At 50.2% G+C, this 12,576-nt stretch overlaps 2 protein-coding genes across 4 annotated transcripts; one reads left to right on the top strand and one right to left on the bottom strand.

Moving 5' to 3' along the window:
* The first annotated feature begins 1,782 nt into the window (after window positions 1-1,782).
* On the top strand, window positions 1,783-6,962 carry IDH3B (isocitrate dehydrogenase (NAD(+)) 3 non-catalytic subunit beta). 3 transcript variants are annotated; one of them, XM_082361467.1, is made up of 12 exons: window positions 1,783-1,869; window positions 1,989-2,069; window positions 2,182-2,280; window positions 2,380-2,500; window positions 4,422-4,482; window positions 4,560-4,692; window positions 4,794-4,927; window positions 5,018-5,120; window positions 5,212-5,358; window positions 5,591-5,685; window positions 5,799-5,859; window positions 6,839-6,962. In XM_082361467.1, the coding sequence occupies exons 1-12, from the start codon at window positions 1,834-1,836 to the stop codon at window positions 6,917-6,919; spliced, it is 1,152 nt and encodes a 383-aa protein (XP_082217593.1). In that variant the 5' UTR covers window positions 1,783-1,833; the 3' UTR covers window positions 6,920-6,962. The 3 variants fall into 3 exon arrangements, with proteins under 3 accessions (XP_082217593.1, XP_082217594.1, XP_082217592.1); XM_082361466.1 differs by having other exon boundaries at window positions 1,784-1,869; window positions 6,548-6,962; XM_082361468.1 differs by lacking the exon at window positions 5,212-5,358 and having other exon boundaries at window positions 6,548-6,962.
* NOP56 (NOP56 ribonucleoprotein) lies at window positions 6,955-12,470 on the bottom strand. Its single transcript, XM_082361438.1, has 12 exons — window positions 12,348-12,470; window positions 12,116-12,205; window positions 11,546-11,660; window positions 10,798-10,959; window positions 10,442-10,640; window positions 9,885-10,072; window positions 9,652-9,803; window positions 9,371-9,471; window positions 8,856-9,004; window positions 8,515-8,636; window positions 8,193-8,330; window positions 6,955-7,424 (listed from the first exon to the last, which is right to left on the bottom strand). The coding sequence occupies exons 1-12, from the start codon at window positions 12,348-12,350 to the stop codon at window positions 7,053-7,055; spliced, it is 1,791 nt and encodes a 596-aa protein (XP_082217564.1). The 5' UTR covers window positions 12,351-12,470; the 3' UTR covers window positions 6,955-7,052.
* Between the last annotated feature and the right edge of the window lie 106 nt (window positions 12,471-12,576).

The raw sequence follows: 12,576 nt of genomic DNA, 5'->3' as shown, positions 1-12,576 counted from the left end.
GAATTTATAGGCCTAGGAAACTGACATTCAATTCATCCAGCCTCATACTGAACACTCATATATGCTTCATAACAATTAGAAGGGAGAAGATGGTTTAACCTCCCTCACCTGCCCAAGAGTCTGGTTAAGGAACTTTACAAGGGTCCTGACTGAACTTCCCTATTCTCAGGTAGTATCAGCGAGAGATGCCTTAATAGGGACACGAAGTCCAGGAGAGCTCACCAAACTCACCAGAAGAACACAATGGCCTTAGACAGTGATGGTCACATTTCCTTGGCCTGAATCAACTGGCATCCTTCATCAATTCCTTTCACCCTTTTGACAGCCACATGGCATTATACCAATTAGCAGATGTTGTTTGTCAGGCTGGGCTCAGATCTGTGCAGAATTTAGGAATGGAAATAATGTTGTAGTTGCCCTCAAGAAAATTAACATTTTCTGGGATGAAAATTAGATTATCAGAAATTAGACCAAGACGGCACTCTCTTCTTTCCCACCCTAAATTTCCTAAAGTAACAGAAAACATAGTTTTTAAAAAGTGTAAATCTCCCACTTTTTCTCCATTAGAAAGAGTAACATTTGGAAGAGAAAAATGGTGGTGGATGGCAATAGCAGTGTAGAACTGGGAACTAGGGAGTCTAAGGAGGCAAGATGGTGTGAATGTTCTCTGGTTTTGATTCTGGAGATGGAGGAGTATGTCATATTAACATTATACATTGATAAATTATTCAATTAGCTACAATATTAACAGCTTTTTCAGGTGTTCAAGCACTTTTCATGTGTTCAGGTTTCTTATGCATTTATTAGCTAATTTAAATCTTTTCACCCAACAGTAGAGAATGCCCTTGCCTAAAGGAATGCAGAAAAGAGACACAAAGCTTGTGCTTGATCCCCAAGATTAGAACCACTGCATTCTTTCCCTTGGGCTGCGAGAATGCTCTGCACCTTTTTGGATGGATTAGGTATACAAATCACCTAGTTAGTGGTTCGTAAATTTGTGTGTATCACCTGGGGGAGCCTGTTAGACATGCATTTTCTGGGGCCTCAATCCTGAGATTTGGATTCAGCAAGTCTGGGGTGACACTCATAAGTCTGCACTTTTAACAAGTGCCCCTGGTCCACTTTTGTCATCTGTTTTAGGCATGTCGTTTGTAAACAGCATGTGACTGGAAATTTAAAAATAGGTCTGAAATTCCCTTTTAGTCACACTTACAAGCTTTAAGTAATTTCTGTCTCCAATTACGATCCTGCTCAGAGGAGTTCAGGCCTAGGATACACTATTAGGGAAACAACTGTCAGAGCAAAGAACAAGCCCACCTAGGAAAAAACAACAAGGAAACTTGATTAATACAGAGTAACCGGGCAGGCTAGGAGACTGAAGAAGCCAGACACACACACCTCCTCCCATGGATTGGGTGGCGTTCATTAATGCCTTTAGTGTCGGACATACGATTGTTCAGTGAAAATTGATTAAAAGAATAACAAATACGTGGACACACAAACATTAAGACAGATTCTCCAGTATTGTTTTTCAACTTGTTATTAAACTCGTTTGATAAAATGAAACCTCATATTCGCCTTTAATGTTATTTTGAAGTTTCAACATCAATGCAGCGTCTGAAAATAAAGCAATAGACAAAGCGGCGCTGTGTAGCTTCAGGGTCCAAGGGAAGTGGTGAGTAGAAGTGGATGAACGCGGAGGAAGAGGAACGGGTCGGAGGTTTCGGTTGGAGAAAATGAGCGTACCTCCCAGCATTCATGACGGACCGGAAATAGGGGCGGTGAGCCTCGCCGGCTTCCGGCGTCATTTCGCCGCGACTTCCTGTGGAGAACATGGCGGCCCTCGGCGGTGTCCGCTGGGTGACCCGAGTGAGGCCCGGGGCATGCTGCGGCAGGCGGGAGGGCGGCGGGTTTGTACCGGGCTCAGTGAAGTATTCGGGGCCTGAGGCTCCCAGATCCGACCTCAAAGGCTTATGTGACTGTCGTAGGCGCTGGTCGCCGCCCCGAATCCCAGGGCATGGAGGAGCCTGTGTACCTCGGCCGTAGCGCAAGCCTCCTCGCGGAGCCAGGTAAGTGCAAGTCCGGCTCCGGTCTCGCCCACGCCCCTGACCCGTCCTCTCCTGGCCTACCCCAGGACTCCTGCCCCAGCCCCAGCTCTAGCTCTGCTGACCCTGCTCGCAGGGCGAGGACGTGAGGGTGGAGGGCGCCTTTCCCGTGACTATGCTACCGGGAGACGGCGTGGGGCCTGAACTGATGCACGCTGTCAAGGAGGTGTTCAAGGTGAGTGGCCTGGGGGAGTCAGCCAGCAGGGGCGATGGCCTGGGTTGGAAAGGACTTACTCGATTCTGACCCTGCGATTTTTGACACCTGCTCCTGAAGGCTGCCTCTGTCCCAGTGGAGTTCCAGGAGCATCACCTGAGCGAGGTGCAGAATATGGCATCTGAGGAGAAGCTGGAGCAGGTGCTGAGTTCCATGAAGGAGAACAAGGTGGCCATCATTGGTATGTGTGCCTCCTTGCTACCCCACCCATGTTAGTTAAAATCAAACGAATAAGTGTTCATTAACCTTCCCTCAGCACACACATAATACATTAACTCTACCGAGCTCCCGCCACTGATTGGTGGCCATCAGTGGGAATCCAGTTGGAAACCCAGGAGTTGAGAGATCGTGTGCCTCTCATGCTGTCTATGCAGGAAGGCTCCATGAGTTTGTAGTCTGTCATGGTGCTACATTATGGGTCATCAAGTCTTGTTAACTGTGTTTCCAGAATGCCATTTCTAGCTGCCTCTGTTCTTTTGTCTTCCCTTTTGCTTCCCTACTGTAATCGCCTCATTAGATTTTTTGGCTTTCAGTTCTGCCCCTACAGTCCATCCTCTACAGCTCTTCTCTTGGAAAAACCAGCATGACTTTCAGGCCCAGCCTTAGTGTAGGAGAGTAAGCTGTTTATGAGCTGACCCTCAGCTTTTCTGCCTTTGTTTCTACAACACTTGTTGTGTGCTTTGGTCACACCAGACTATATTAGTTTTCAAATACATGTACTGTCTTGACTTTTGCTGTTCCTTCTGCCACAGTGTTCTCCTTTTGGTGCCACCTGTCAGAATCTTCCTCACTCACTGTATTAGTTTCCTAGGGCTGCCATAACAAATTACCACAAACCTGGTGGCTTAAAATAACAGAAATGTATTCTCTCCCAGTTCTGGAGGCCAGAATCCTGAAATTAAGGTGTTGGCAGAGCTCCTTCTGAAGACTTGGGTAGAATCCTTCCTTGCCTCTTCCAGCTGCTGGTGGCTCCTGGCAGCTGCTGGCATTCCTCGGTGTTTCTTGGCTTGTAGATGCATCAGTTCAGTCTCTGCCTCTGTCTTTATATGGTTTTCTCTACTCTGTGTCTGTGTATCTGTTTCTCCTTCTTTTCTTGTATAAGGACTTGTCATTGGGTTTAGGACCTACCTGGATCCAGTGTGATTCCGTCTCAAGATCCTTAACTTATTATATCTGCAGACACTGTTTTCCCAAATAAGGTCACATTTACAGGTTCTGGGGGTTAGGACATGGACATATCATTTGGGTGGTTCACTGTTCAACCTAGTACACTCACTCAACCTAAGGTCTGGCTGAAGTGCCAGCTGTTCTATGATACTTCTGATGTTACCAGAGGGAATTTCTTCTCTGTGCTCCTGTGCGTGTTGGTAATACCTCTCCCATGGTATTTATCATGTCTTTCATATTAACTGTCTTCCCCCAATGCATTGTTTGCCCCTTGAGGACAGGAATTTGTGTTGTGTTTTTTGGTTGATATCCCTAGTGCCTGACACATGATATTCAATAAGTGCTGGTTGAGAAGATGTCAAATACGTAGTCATAGAAACATCAAGAAAGGTCACAGATCCCCTAGGTTGTTTCTCAACCTATTAAACCCAGGCTCCTTTTTTTTTTTTAATTTAAATTAATTAATTAATTAATTCATTCATTCATTTATTTATGCCGCACTGGGTCTTAGTTGCGGCACACAGGATCTTTAGTTGCGGCATGCATGTGGGATCTAGTTCCCCGACCAGGGATCGAACCCGGGCCCCCTGCATTGGGAGTGCAGAGTCTTACCCACTGGACCACCAGGGAAGTCCCGAAACCCAGGCTCTTTGATGACATGAGAAAATTCTTTTCTGTCCTTTTAGGTCATTTTGAAGTTTCAACATAAATTAAATTTGGTGACTAGAAATGAAACAGTGGGTAAAATATTTCTGGTTTTAACTACATTATTTTCCTTTGCCCCTTGCCTCCAGAGGCATTTAAGTATCACTTATTTGGGAGTGGGAGATGGGAGTCTGGGGGGGATCATTGAGGGGATTGGACACCAATCTGGGTTCCCTTGGGCTTGGCCTGTGCCTAACCCCCCCCCCCCCACCTCAACTTTGTTTATGCAGGAAAGATCCACACCCCGATGGAGTATAAGGGGGAACTAGCCTCCTACGATATGCGGCTGAGGTAGGTGGTGGGAGGACATGGGTGAGTGGGGTACTGGGGCACCAGGCACAGTGCTCATGGCTCTGCCCCATCCCCAGGCGTAAGTTGGACTTGTTTGCCAACGTAGTCCATGTGAAGTCACTTCCTGGGTACAAGACTCGACACAACAATCTAGATTTGGTGATTATTCGAGAGCAGACAGAAGGGGAGTACAGCTCTCTGGAACACGAGGTGAGGCCCTAGAAATCGCGGAGGGCAGGGGTGAAGTGGGGAGAGAGGCACAGCTCCTTCCCTTTTTTCTAGTGTCACCCAGCTGCTTCTGTCTTATGCAGAGTGCGAGGGGCGTGATCGAGTGCCTGAAGATTGTCACTCGAACCAAATCTCAGCGGATCGCAAAGTTCGCCTTTGACTATGCCACTAAGAAGGGGCGGGGCAAGGTCACAGCTGTCCACAAGGCCAATATCATGTGAGGGACATGGCTTTGCATGGGGTAGGTTCCTGGGAAGGTAGCTCCCTGCACTCTATCGGCTGAATGTTCCCTTTGGCCCATGGACAGGAAACTGGGGGATGGGTTGTTCCTGCAGTGCTGTGAGGAAGTTGCTGAACTGTACCCCAAGATCAAGTTTGAGACAATGATCATAGACAACTGCTGCATGCAGGTGAGGCCCTCCCGGTGTCTCCATTCTCAGTGCTGAGAAAGGCAGGGAATAGGATTTACGTCTTTCCTCCATGCCCACATTTTGCCCCCAGCTGGTGCAGAATCCTTACCAGTTTGATGTGCTGGTGATGCCCAACCTCTATGGGAACATTATTGACAATCTGGCTGCTGGCCTGGTTGGGGGAGCTGGTGTGGTCCCTGGTGAGAGCTACAGTGCAGAGTATGCAGTCTTTGAGACGGTGAGTGAAGTCACTGCCTCCCTCAGCCCTCTCTGTGCCCTTCTTCTGACCTCAGGTCCCCTTGATAGCTCTCCCCCAGTGCATCCTCCTCCTAAGTGACCCTGGCCTGCTCCTGTCCCCCCCTTACATCTCAGTGTTCCTGGCCTGACCTTTCATCCTAATGCCCTTCCCTGACCTCAGCTTCTGCAGAATGTCTGCTCCCAGTGACTCTGGCCTGCTCCTCTTTCCACAGGGTGCCCGGCATCCATTTGCCCAGGCAGTGGGCAGGAATATAGCCAACCCCACAGCCATGCTGTTGTCAGCTTCCAACATGCTGCGGCATCTCAAGTAGGTCACTGCCAGCCCGGGGAGGCAGCTGGCTGTTGTTCGGGGAGCACAGGTGGGGAAATCAGGGGGATGATATGGGGGCTATCTCAGTTTCTTTCTGTCCACATTGACAGTCTCGAGCATCACTCCAACACGATTGCAGATGCGGTGAAGAAGGTGATCAAAGTCGGCAAGGTGAGTTTAGAAAGGCTGTGGGGTTTAGGGTCTCGGCAGGACTTTCTGGGGAACCTGAGTTGGGGCGTCCTTTCCCTCCAGGTCCCAAGAGCCTCTGCTCTGCTTTTCCCCCAATCCTGTCAGGGCTGTTCATTTCCCTTCTCTTGGCTGTTTCATCCTCTTGATCTCCTTTGCCTCCTAGTTCCCATCTGCTATTCCCTCTTTCCTGCTCCATCCATTGGCTCTTTAATTGGCCATCTTAATGGAGAACTTGCAGCTTCCTGTCTAAGGGGAGATGGAGGAGCAGAGGGAGATAGCTGGCAGGATGAGGCACCAGTGTCACTTTCTCCACACCTGGAAGCCCATCCTCATCTGCCATTCCCCTGCCGTCATCTGTGCTTCCACCTGGTCTTCTCTATTTCCTCCAAGGCATCCTTCTCCTGTCTCCAATCTGCATTTCCCTTCTCACTCATGCTCAGCTTCCCACCCTCGCCCAGGCCACAGCAGAGCTCGAACGGTGGCTCTGGCCCTCAAAAGACAGCAACGGACGGGTCCATGCTCTTCCAAACCTGGCCGCCTCCTTGCATCTCTGCTGCATTGTCTTCTTTTTCTGGCCTTGTCACCCTCTTTGGATTCCATTTCCATCACACTGCCCTGCCTTCATGGGCTCTCTTTTCTTCCCCACGGCTGTTGCCGGTGGTGGCTGTAGGTGCGGACTCGAGACATGGGCGGCTACAGCACCACAACCGACTTCATCAAGTCTGTCATCGGCCACCTGCACCCCTATGGGGGCTAGAGCCCGTTATTCCCTCCAGCCTCACAAGGACCATACACCTCCCTTCAGTGCAGTGGACCAGAGAAGAGCCCTAAACCTGTAGACCATTATCACCTTCTGGGCAGAGCCTAGGTTGTCTGGGGCTGGCTTCCTTAGGGAACTTAGGTGGTGGGGGGTTAGGGATGGGGCCCAGGCCACAGAGGTGATGACAGTTCTCCAACACAGGTTCGAACTTCTCACATGGGTGGTTATGCCGCCTGCCAAGACTTCACTGAGGCGGTCATTGGTGCCCTGTCCAACCCATAGGTCCCACCATGTAAGGTGTCCAATAAAACATGATATGACATGACTCGTGAATTTGTTTTTATTTATATTGGGCTATAGGGGATGGGTTGGGAAATATCTCTGTAAGTTATGCCCTACTAGGGAAATGTCCATTCTAATTTTCCTGGGATAGCTTTCGGAGCTTTTTCTTTTTCTTGGAGCTGCTGCTCTTGCTGGCAGCAGCCTCTTCAGGTCCACTGCTGAGAGGCTCCTCCTTGGAAGAGAATTTCCTCTTTTTCTTGGGGACCCTCTTGTTTCCTGACTCTTCAGGGTCACTATCTGGTTCCTCTTTGGGGAAAGATTTCTTCCTCTTGGGAAGACTTCCACTGCCAGCTGTCTCTTCAAGATCACTACTAACCAGCTCCTCCTTGGAAAAAGATTTCTTTTTTTTGGGTTTGGAGGAGACAGATGGGTCTTCCATTCCATTCTCCTGAGGAGCCGCCTGGGGCTTTTGCTTTTTCTTCTTTTTGGGTCTTTCACTTGTCTCCTGATGGCAGAAAGGGAAAAATGGGCATGAAAAGAGTGTCATCCATTGTATGAACATGCACACACACCCCGTTAGAATTCCAGCTGTTAAGTACCCAGGGCAGAAAGACTGGTGGATGGAAATAGTGTTAAGACTGTCCAGTGTTTCTGGGATGATTTTTAAATTGTATGGCTCTAACTCTGGAAATGCATGTCAAAGGTGACCCCCCCCCACCGCCCCCCACCAATCACTAGAAGGTAGGGAGAATATACAATTATCTAAGCCCAGTAAGTAATTTACAGAAAACCCTACCATGCTGGTTGCAAAAGAATCATGACACCAAGTTCCAGAGGGGACCCTGAAACACTGGCGGACTGGGCACTACAACAATCCCAGGGAGAATGATTCTAACATAGCACACTGGAGCTCTCCCTGCCCTCAACCCCCAGTATGAAATGCTACCATTTCTAGACATGTCTGGGAACAAGCAGAGCAGGAATTTACACTACCCCCGGTTGAGGACTCCTGGGAAGCAGCCAAGGACAGAACACACTCGCCCAGTGAACAGGTGCTGCTACAAACAAGCGCTCTGGGCTCTTGAGCGAGTTCTCTCAGCACCTATCTCCTTCCTATAGAATCAAGAGGTAGTTTTAGACGTTTCAGATCCTTATTTCAGTCCAAAAGCCTGTATTCCAGACCTTGACTTGAGGTGGCATATCCTCTGTTCTGCTGTTTTCTGTCCTACGGCTTAAGATCTTCACCCAGGGCTAAGGGCTGTCTACTACTGACCTCACATTCCTCTGGGGTACTACTGCTGTTTTCTGAAGACGCCAGGGCAATCGCAGCCAGCCTTTTCTTTTCCTTCTTCAAGCGTTTCTTCTCCTGTTTCTCCAGCTTCCTAGTAATCTCAGCAGCCGCTTCCTCTGCCTGGCCAAAGAAAAGTGCTGAAAAGGTTTGAAGACCTCTGGTTCCCCAGGTCTCTCTCTTGGCTTTATTGGATCAGGCTCATTAAATCAGTTTTATGCCTCCACTCTACATGGTCAGGCTAAGACAGTTCATCAACTCCAACAGCCAGCTCTGGTTCTCCCCACCTGACCTGACCCAAACTGACCTGAACCATTGCCTCCTTCATAACATCCAGATTCTTTCGTGGAATCTCTCCAGTCTCATAGAAGGACAGCCGCTCCTCAACTTGTTCTCGAAGCTTCTCCCCAAATACACTGGTAGGTACCTCTGGATATGCATGTATGTAAGTAAACATAGCACGTCAGTCTCTAAAGGGACAAACTACTCACCACCCCCAGTATTCCCTCTACCCTGAGCTTCACTCAGACTCAAAGTATCAACACTCACTAGGTGAACTGCTGTTGACGAAAAATACTGCCATCATTGTAGAAGCTGCTAGGGTAGTCAGCCTCCCTCCCTCCCAACTGCCAACTTCCCCACCCATACCAGAGAAGCAATCAATTCGTGAGGCAATACTGCATTTGTTTGCCAGGTATCGGGAGATGCGGCCTTTGTTCTTGGCAGCTGCTCGGCCAATGAAGGTAGAGTGGAAAATGAGTCCATATTTTGGGGTGTTACCCCTTGTCTTCAGGGCTCTGGGAGAAGAATATTCAGCGGAGAGTTTTAAGATCAGAAATTTCAACCTCGTTAGCTAAGGCAGCGCCTCCCTTCCCCTCTTCCCCCTGTTTCCAGGTAAGCCTCAGGCCAGGATGGGTCTCTACCCCACCTCATGCCAAGCCACCACTCCCAGAGGCAGAGGGAAGGCATCCAATGTCGCTGACCTGGAAAGGTGGTCCCTGTGCTGGGCCCAGGGAATCACTCAGACACCAGGACTGGCCATCACCCCCATAGCAGAGGCCTGTACAGGTCAGGGAGCCCTGGTCAACCATCACCGTGATCCCCAAACAAGCAGTGGGCACCAGAAGTGGCACCTGAGTGTGGGCAGGTGCCCTCACTGGTACCTGAACAGGGCCTTTTCAGCCCCAAGGATCTGCACTGTGGATGCTGGATACTTGGCCAGATTGGTGAGACTGCCAGCGTGAGCAATGAGACGTGCACCTACCTGGAGAAGGATTCAAGGAATTAGAGAAGCTGGGATTGCCAACCTACCAACTGCATAATCCTGCTTCACCTCCTCCCCATCAAGTACCACTGGGGAAGATATGATGGGTCAGGAAATACAACAATACAAATATACATGGTAATTTCTTAATCCCCCATTTTTTGGTTTCCCATGACGCACCGCTTCCCCAATTAGGGCGGACAGGCTGGGGGCTACTTGGCTCATCTTGGATCGCAGGTAAGTGTGTAGGCTTTGGCGGTACTCTGACAAAGACACCACACGACTGGAGAAGCTCTCGATGTTTATCAAGTCAATGGCTGATATGTCCATGCCTAAGGGACATCAAGTATGAATGCAGGAGCCCAGTATTCAGAGCCCTGTACCTTATTTTGGCTGCCAGGCTCTATACTGACCCATGGAGGACCGCGAGGCATCCAGAATAGCCTTAGCCTTGGCTGCATCCATTGTCAGCTCCTCCAGCTTCTCCAACTTTTCTTCATTCAGCTCCCTTCGGTTTCCAATGAACTGAGCAAGGCGGCAGTATGTAGCATTGTCATTGATGATCTTTACCAGTTCAGGAAAGTGATACCCATACCACTCCCTGCAAAGAGCCACAATCACTCCATGGCCCAGCTGCCATGTCTCAAAGCTATAGCCTCAGCCCTCTCCAGATCTACTCTTTGCCTGGAGGAAACGGGAACAAATCAGATCCAAAACCTCAACTCCATGTCGCCCCATTCACAATACAGACCAGGCAAAGGGCCTGGGCTGAGGTGTATATGGGGTGCGTTTACTCTGCCTCCTCTTTCTATACAGTCAGTGTAAGAACACAGCCTGTGGTAAGCACCAGGAGGCCCAGCTCCACCCCACATGGTTCTACCCACAGGAGCCAGTCCTGATCTCAAGATTCAAAATTAGCTGAACCACAGACCCAAGGCCTTGTTTCTAAGGGGTCATCCCTGCACTTTACCTGACACGCATGGAGAAGGTATTGATGTCCTTATCCAGCTGGTCCAGGAGGCTAATGGACTGGATAATCATATTGTCCACTCGGTTCACATTAAACTTAACTTTGGCACGAGAATAGCTGTGTCCCAGCCCCAGTTGGGCTTTACAAGCAGACAGATCAGTCAGACCCTTCACCAGGTTGTGGAAGTGCAGACGGACTCCTGGAGGAGGGCAAGACTGTGAGCAAGGAAGGGCTGAGCTAGCTCCTGAACCCATGGGCACCAGCCAAGCAGGAGGGCTTCCAAAAAGCAACCTTAAGCCTAATGAGTTTCTAGACACGCCCACCCAGAATTCAAAAATGTCAATAGACGGTCTCACCTCGAAGGATCTCGGCTATGACACCTCCAGTCTGGCAGTTGTACCCTAACTCCTCTTGTATAGCAGCACCTATCTTGGGGTCCCCAACCCCCAGGAGCACTTTCTTCCTTTTGGTTGGTAGGTGAGTCTCCAAGAGCAGGCGGAGGTCCTCATGAACAACACCTCAGGGCAAAGAACAGAGCTCCCACTAACATGCTGAAGGATGCTTAAATCATAAAAAGGAATCCTGTCCCCTCAACTGATCACTGACAAGACTGATCTTACATTGGTCTTGCAGAGCATGCTAGGATGGTGTGCCTAGAGCCCTCCCCTTCAGGCTTTGCTCAGAGACATGGAGACATCAGTGATTATACTCAGGGGATTGACAGACTCAGGTCATCACTGCAAAGCCTGCATCAACCATGGGAGGAACACAACTCGGGCTCAATAACATAAGTATGAAATACATTACTGAAAGCTTAAAAAACACCCTGGAGCACAATAGGAGCATTTAGTACTGGATTTACCTTCTGGGACCAAACCTTTTTCTCTTGGCTTTTGGTATCAAAATCAATTGAACAAAGTAGCAGAAAACCACATTTGATTGGGTCTAGTATTATACCAGTCCCCCCACCTCAGCCAGATTTCATTTAGGAATCATTTATCACTACAGTGCCCACAAGAAATAAAGCCTACATCCTAGATTGTGCAATTTAAAAGGTTAACAGTAGCAGGCTTATCTCCCTAAAATATTTAGTGGCAAACTCACCTTCAGACACAGCGTTGGCATTTTCCAAGGCAACCTGGGACGAGGAAAAGGGACAAAAAGCCACGAGACGAACGATGTTGTGGAACTTGCCCAGGTTCAGCACGCACTCCTCCACCTGGGGGGGAGAAAGACGATGAGTGGTTTCCTTCCCTCGCCCTTGCCTCTAGGGCGCAGTAAAGCAGCTGCAGGTCTGGACCAACCGAACGCTTTAAAAATGAACGGATCACGGGGCCTAAATCCCGGTTCCGCTTCATCGGTACGGGGTGGAGTCCGGGAGACTTTTTTTTTTTTTTGCATTCTTCATATAGTTTTATTTGCTCTTTATGCAAAAATGAAAATCTGCATTTTGTATAGAGTGCACACAAATTCGAATGCGGGAGACTTACTTTTAAATGCTTCTAACACGATTCTAATCACGAATGCAGGTAAAGATCCCCTGCTCTTGAGCTGCTGCGCACAGCGCACCCCCCCAACGCGCGGCCGGCCACGTGGGAGCGCGCGGTGCATGCTGGGGCCCGCGCTGCCCGAGGGGCTGCGGCGCGGCCGGGCGAGCCCACCGCGTCCACTCACCTGCGGCAGCAGCAGGCTGATCTCCTCCACCTCCTTCAGCGCCAGCAGCGCGTAGCCGACCGCATGCTCGAAGAGCACGTGCAGCAGCACCTGGAAAAGGAGCCGGGGCGCGAGCGTCAGCGCGGCCCCCGCGTTCGCCTGGCTTCGCTCCCCGGGCAGGCCCGGGCCCCGGCCCGAACCCAGACCCAAACCATGGCCTCCGCCTCGCCGGCAACCCGCAACCACTCCTCACCATGGCGCTCGCTCTTGGCCCGGCTCGCACTGCGGCGAGTGGGTTCTGGCGCGCAGAACCAGGCTCCGGAGGCCACGCCCCTGCGTCTTCGGCCAATCAGAGGCCGGGGACTGTACCTTTCCGCAACTTCGGAGGGGGTCCGCCGGGGTGGTACGGCCCGCAGGGCGGCGGCGCGAGTGCGGACTAGCCGGCCTTTTCCGGCTTCCGCTGAGGCTTGGTTGCCGGGGAC

The sequence above is a fragment of the Balaenoptera borealis genome (genome assembly GCF_965194805.1).
Source record: "Balaenoptera borealis genome assembly, chromosome: 16".
NCBI classification, from domain to species: domain Eukaryota; kingdom Metazoa; phylum Chordata; class Mammalia; order Artiodactyla; family Balaenopteridae; genus Balaenoptera; species Balaenoptera borealis.
This window is presented reverse-complemented; position numbering and strand designations above follow the sequence as displayed.

Bases quoted from the DNA above. Each gene is read 5' to 3' on its own strand.
- IDH3B (XM_082361466.1), top strand. From the start codon at position 1,834: ATGGCGGCCCTCGGCGGTGTCCGCTGGGTGACCCGA. The intron at 2,070-2,181 runs GTAAGTGCAAGT...CCCTGCTCGCAG, and splicing joins AAGCCTCCTCGCGGAGCCAG to GGCGAGGACGTGAGGGTGGA. The intron at 5,860-6,547 runs GTGAGTTTAGAA...TGGTGGCTGTAG, and splicing joins AGGTGATCAAAGTCGGCAAG to GTGCGGACTCGAGACATGGG.
- NOP56 (XM_082361438.1), bottom strand. The intron at 9,472-9,651 runs GTGCGTCATGGG...ATCCTTCTCCAG, and splicing joins CCGCCCTAATTGGGGAAGCG to GTAGGTGCACGTCTCATTGC. The intron at 7,425-8,192 runs GTCAGTAGTAGA...TTCTGCCATCAG, and splicing joins GTACCCCAGAGGAATGTGAG to GAGACAAGTGAAAGACCCAA.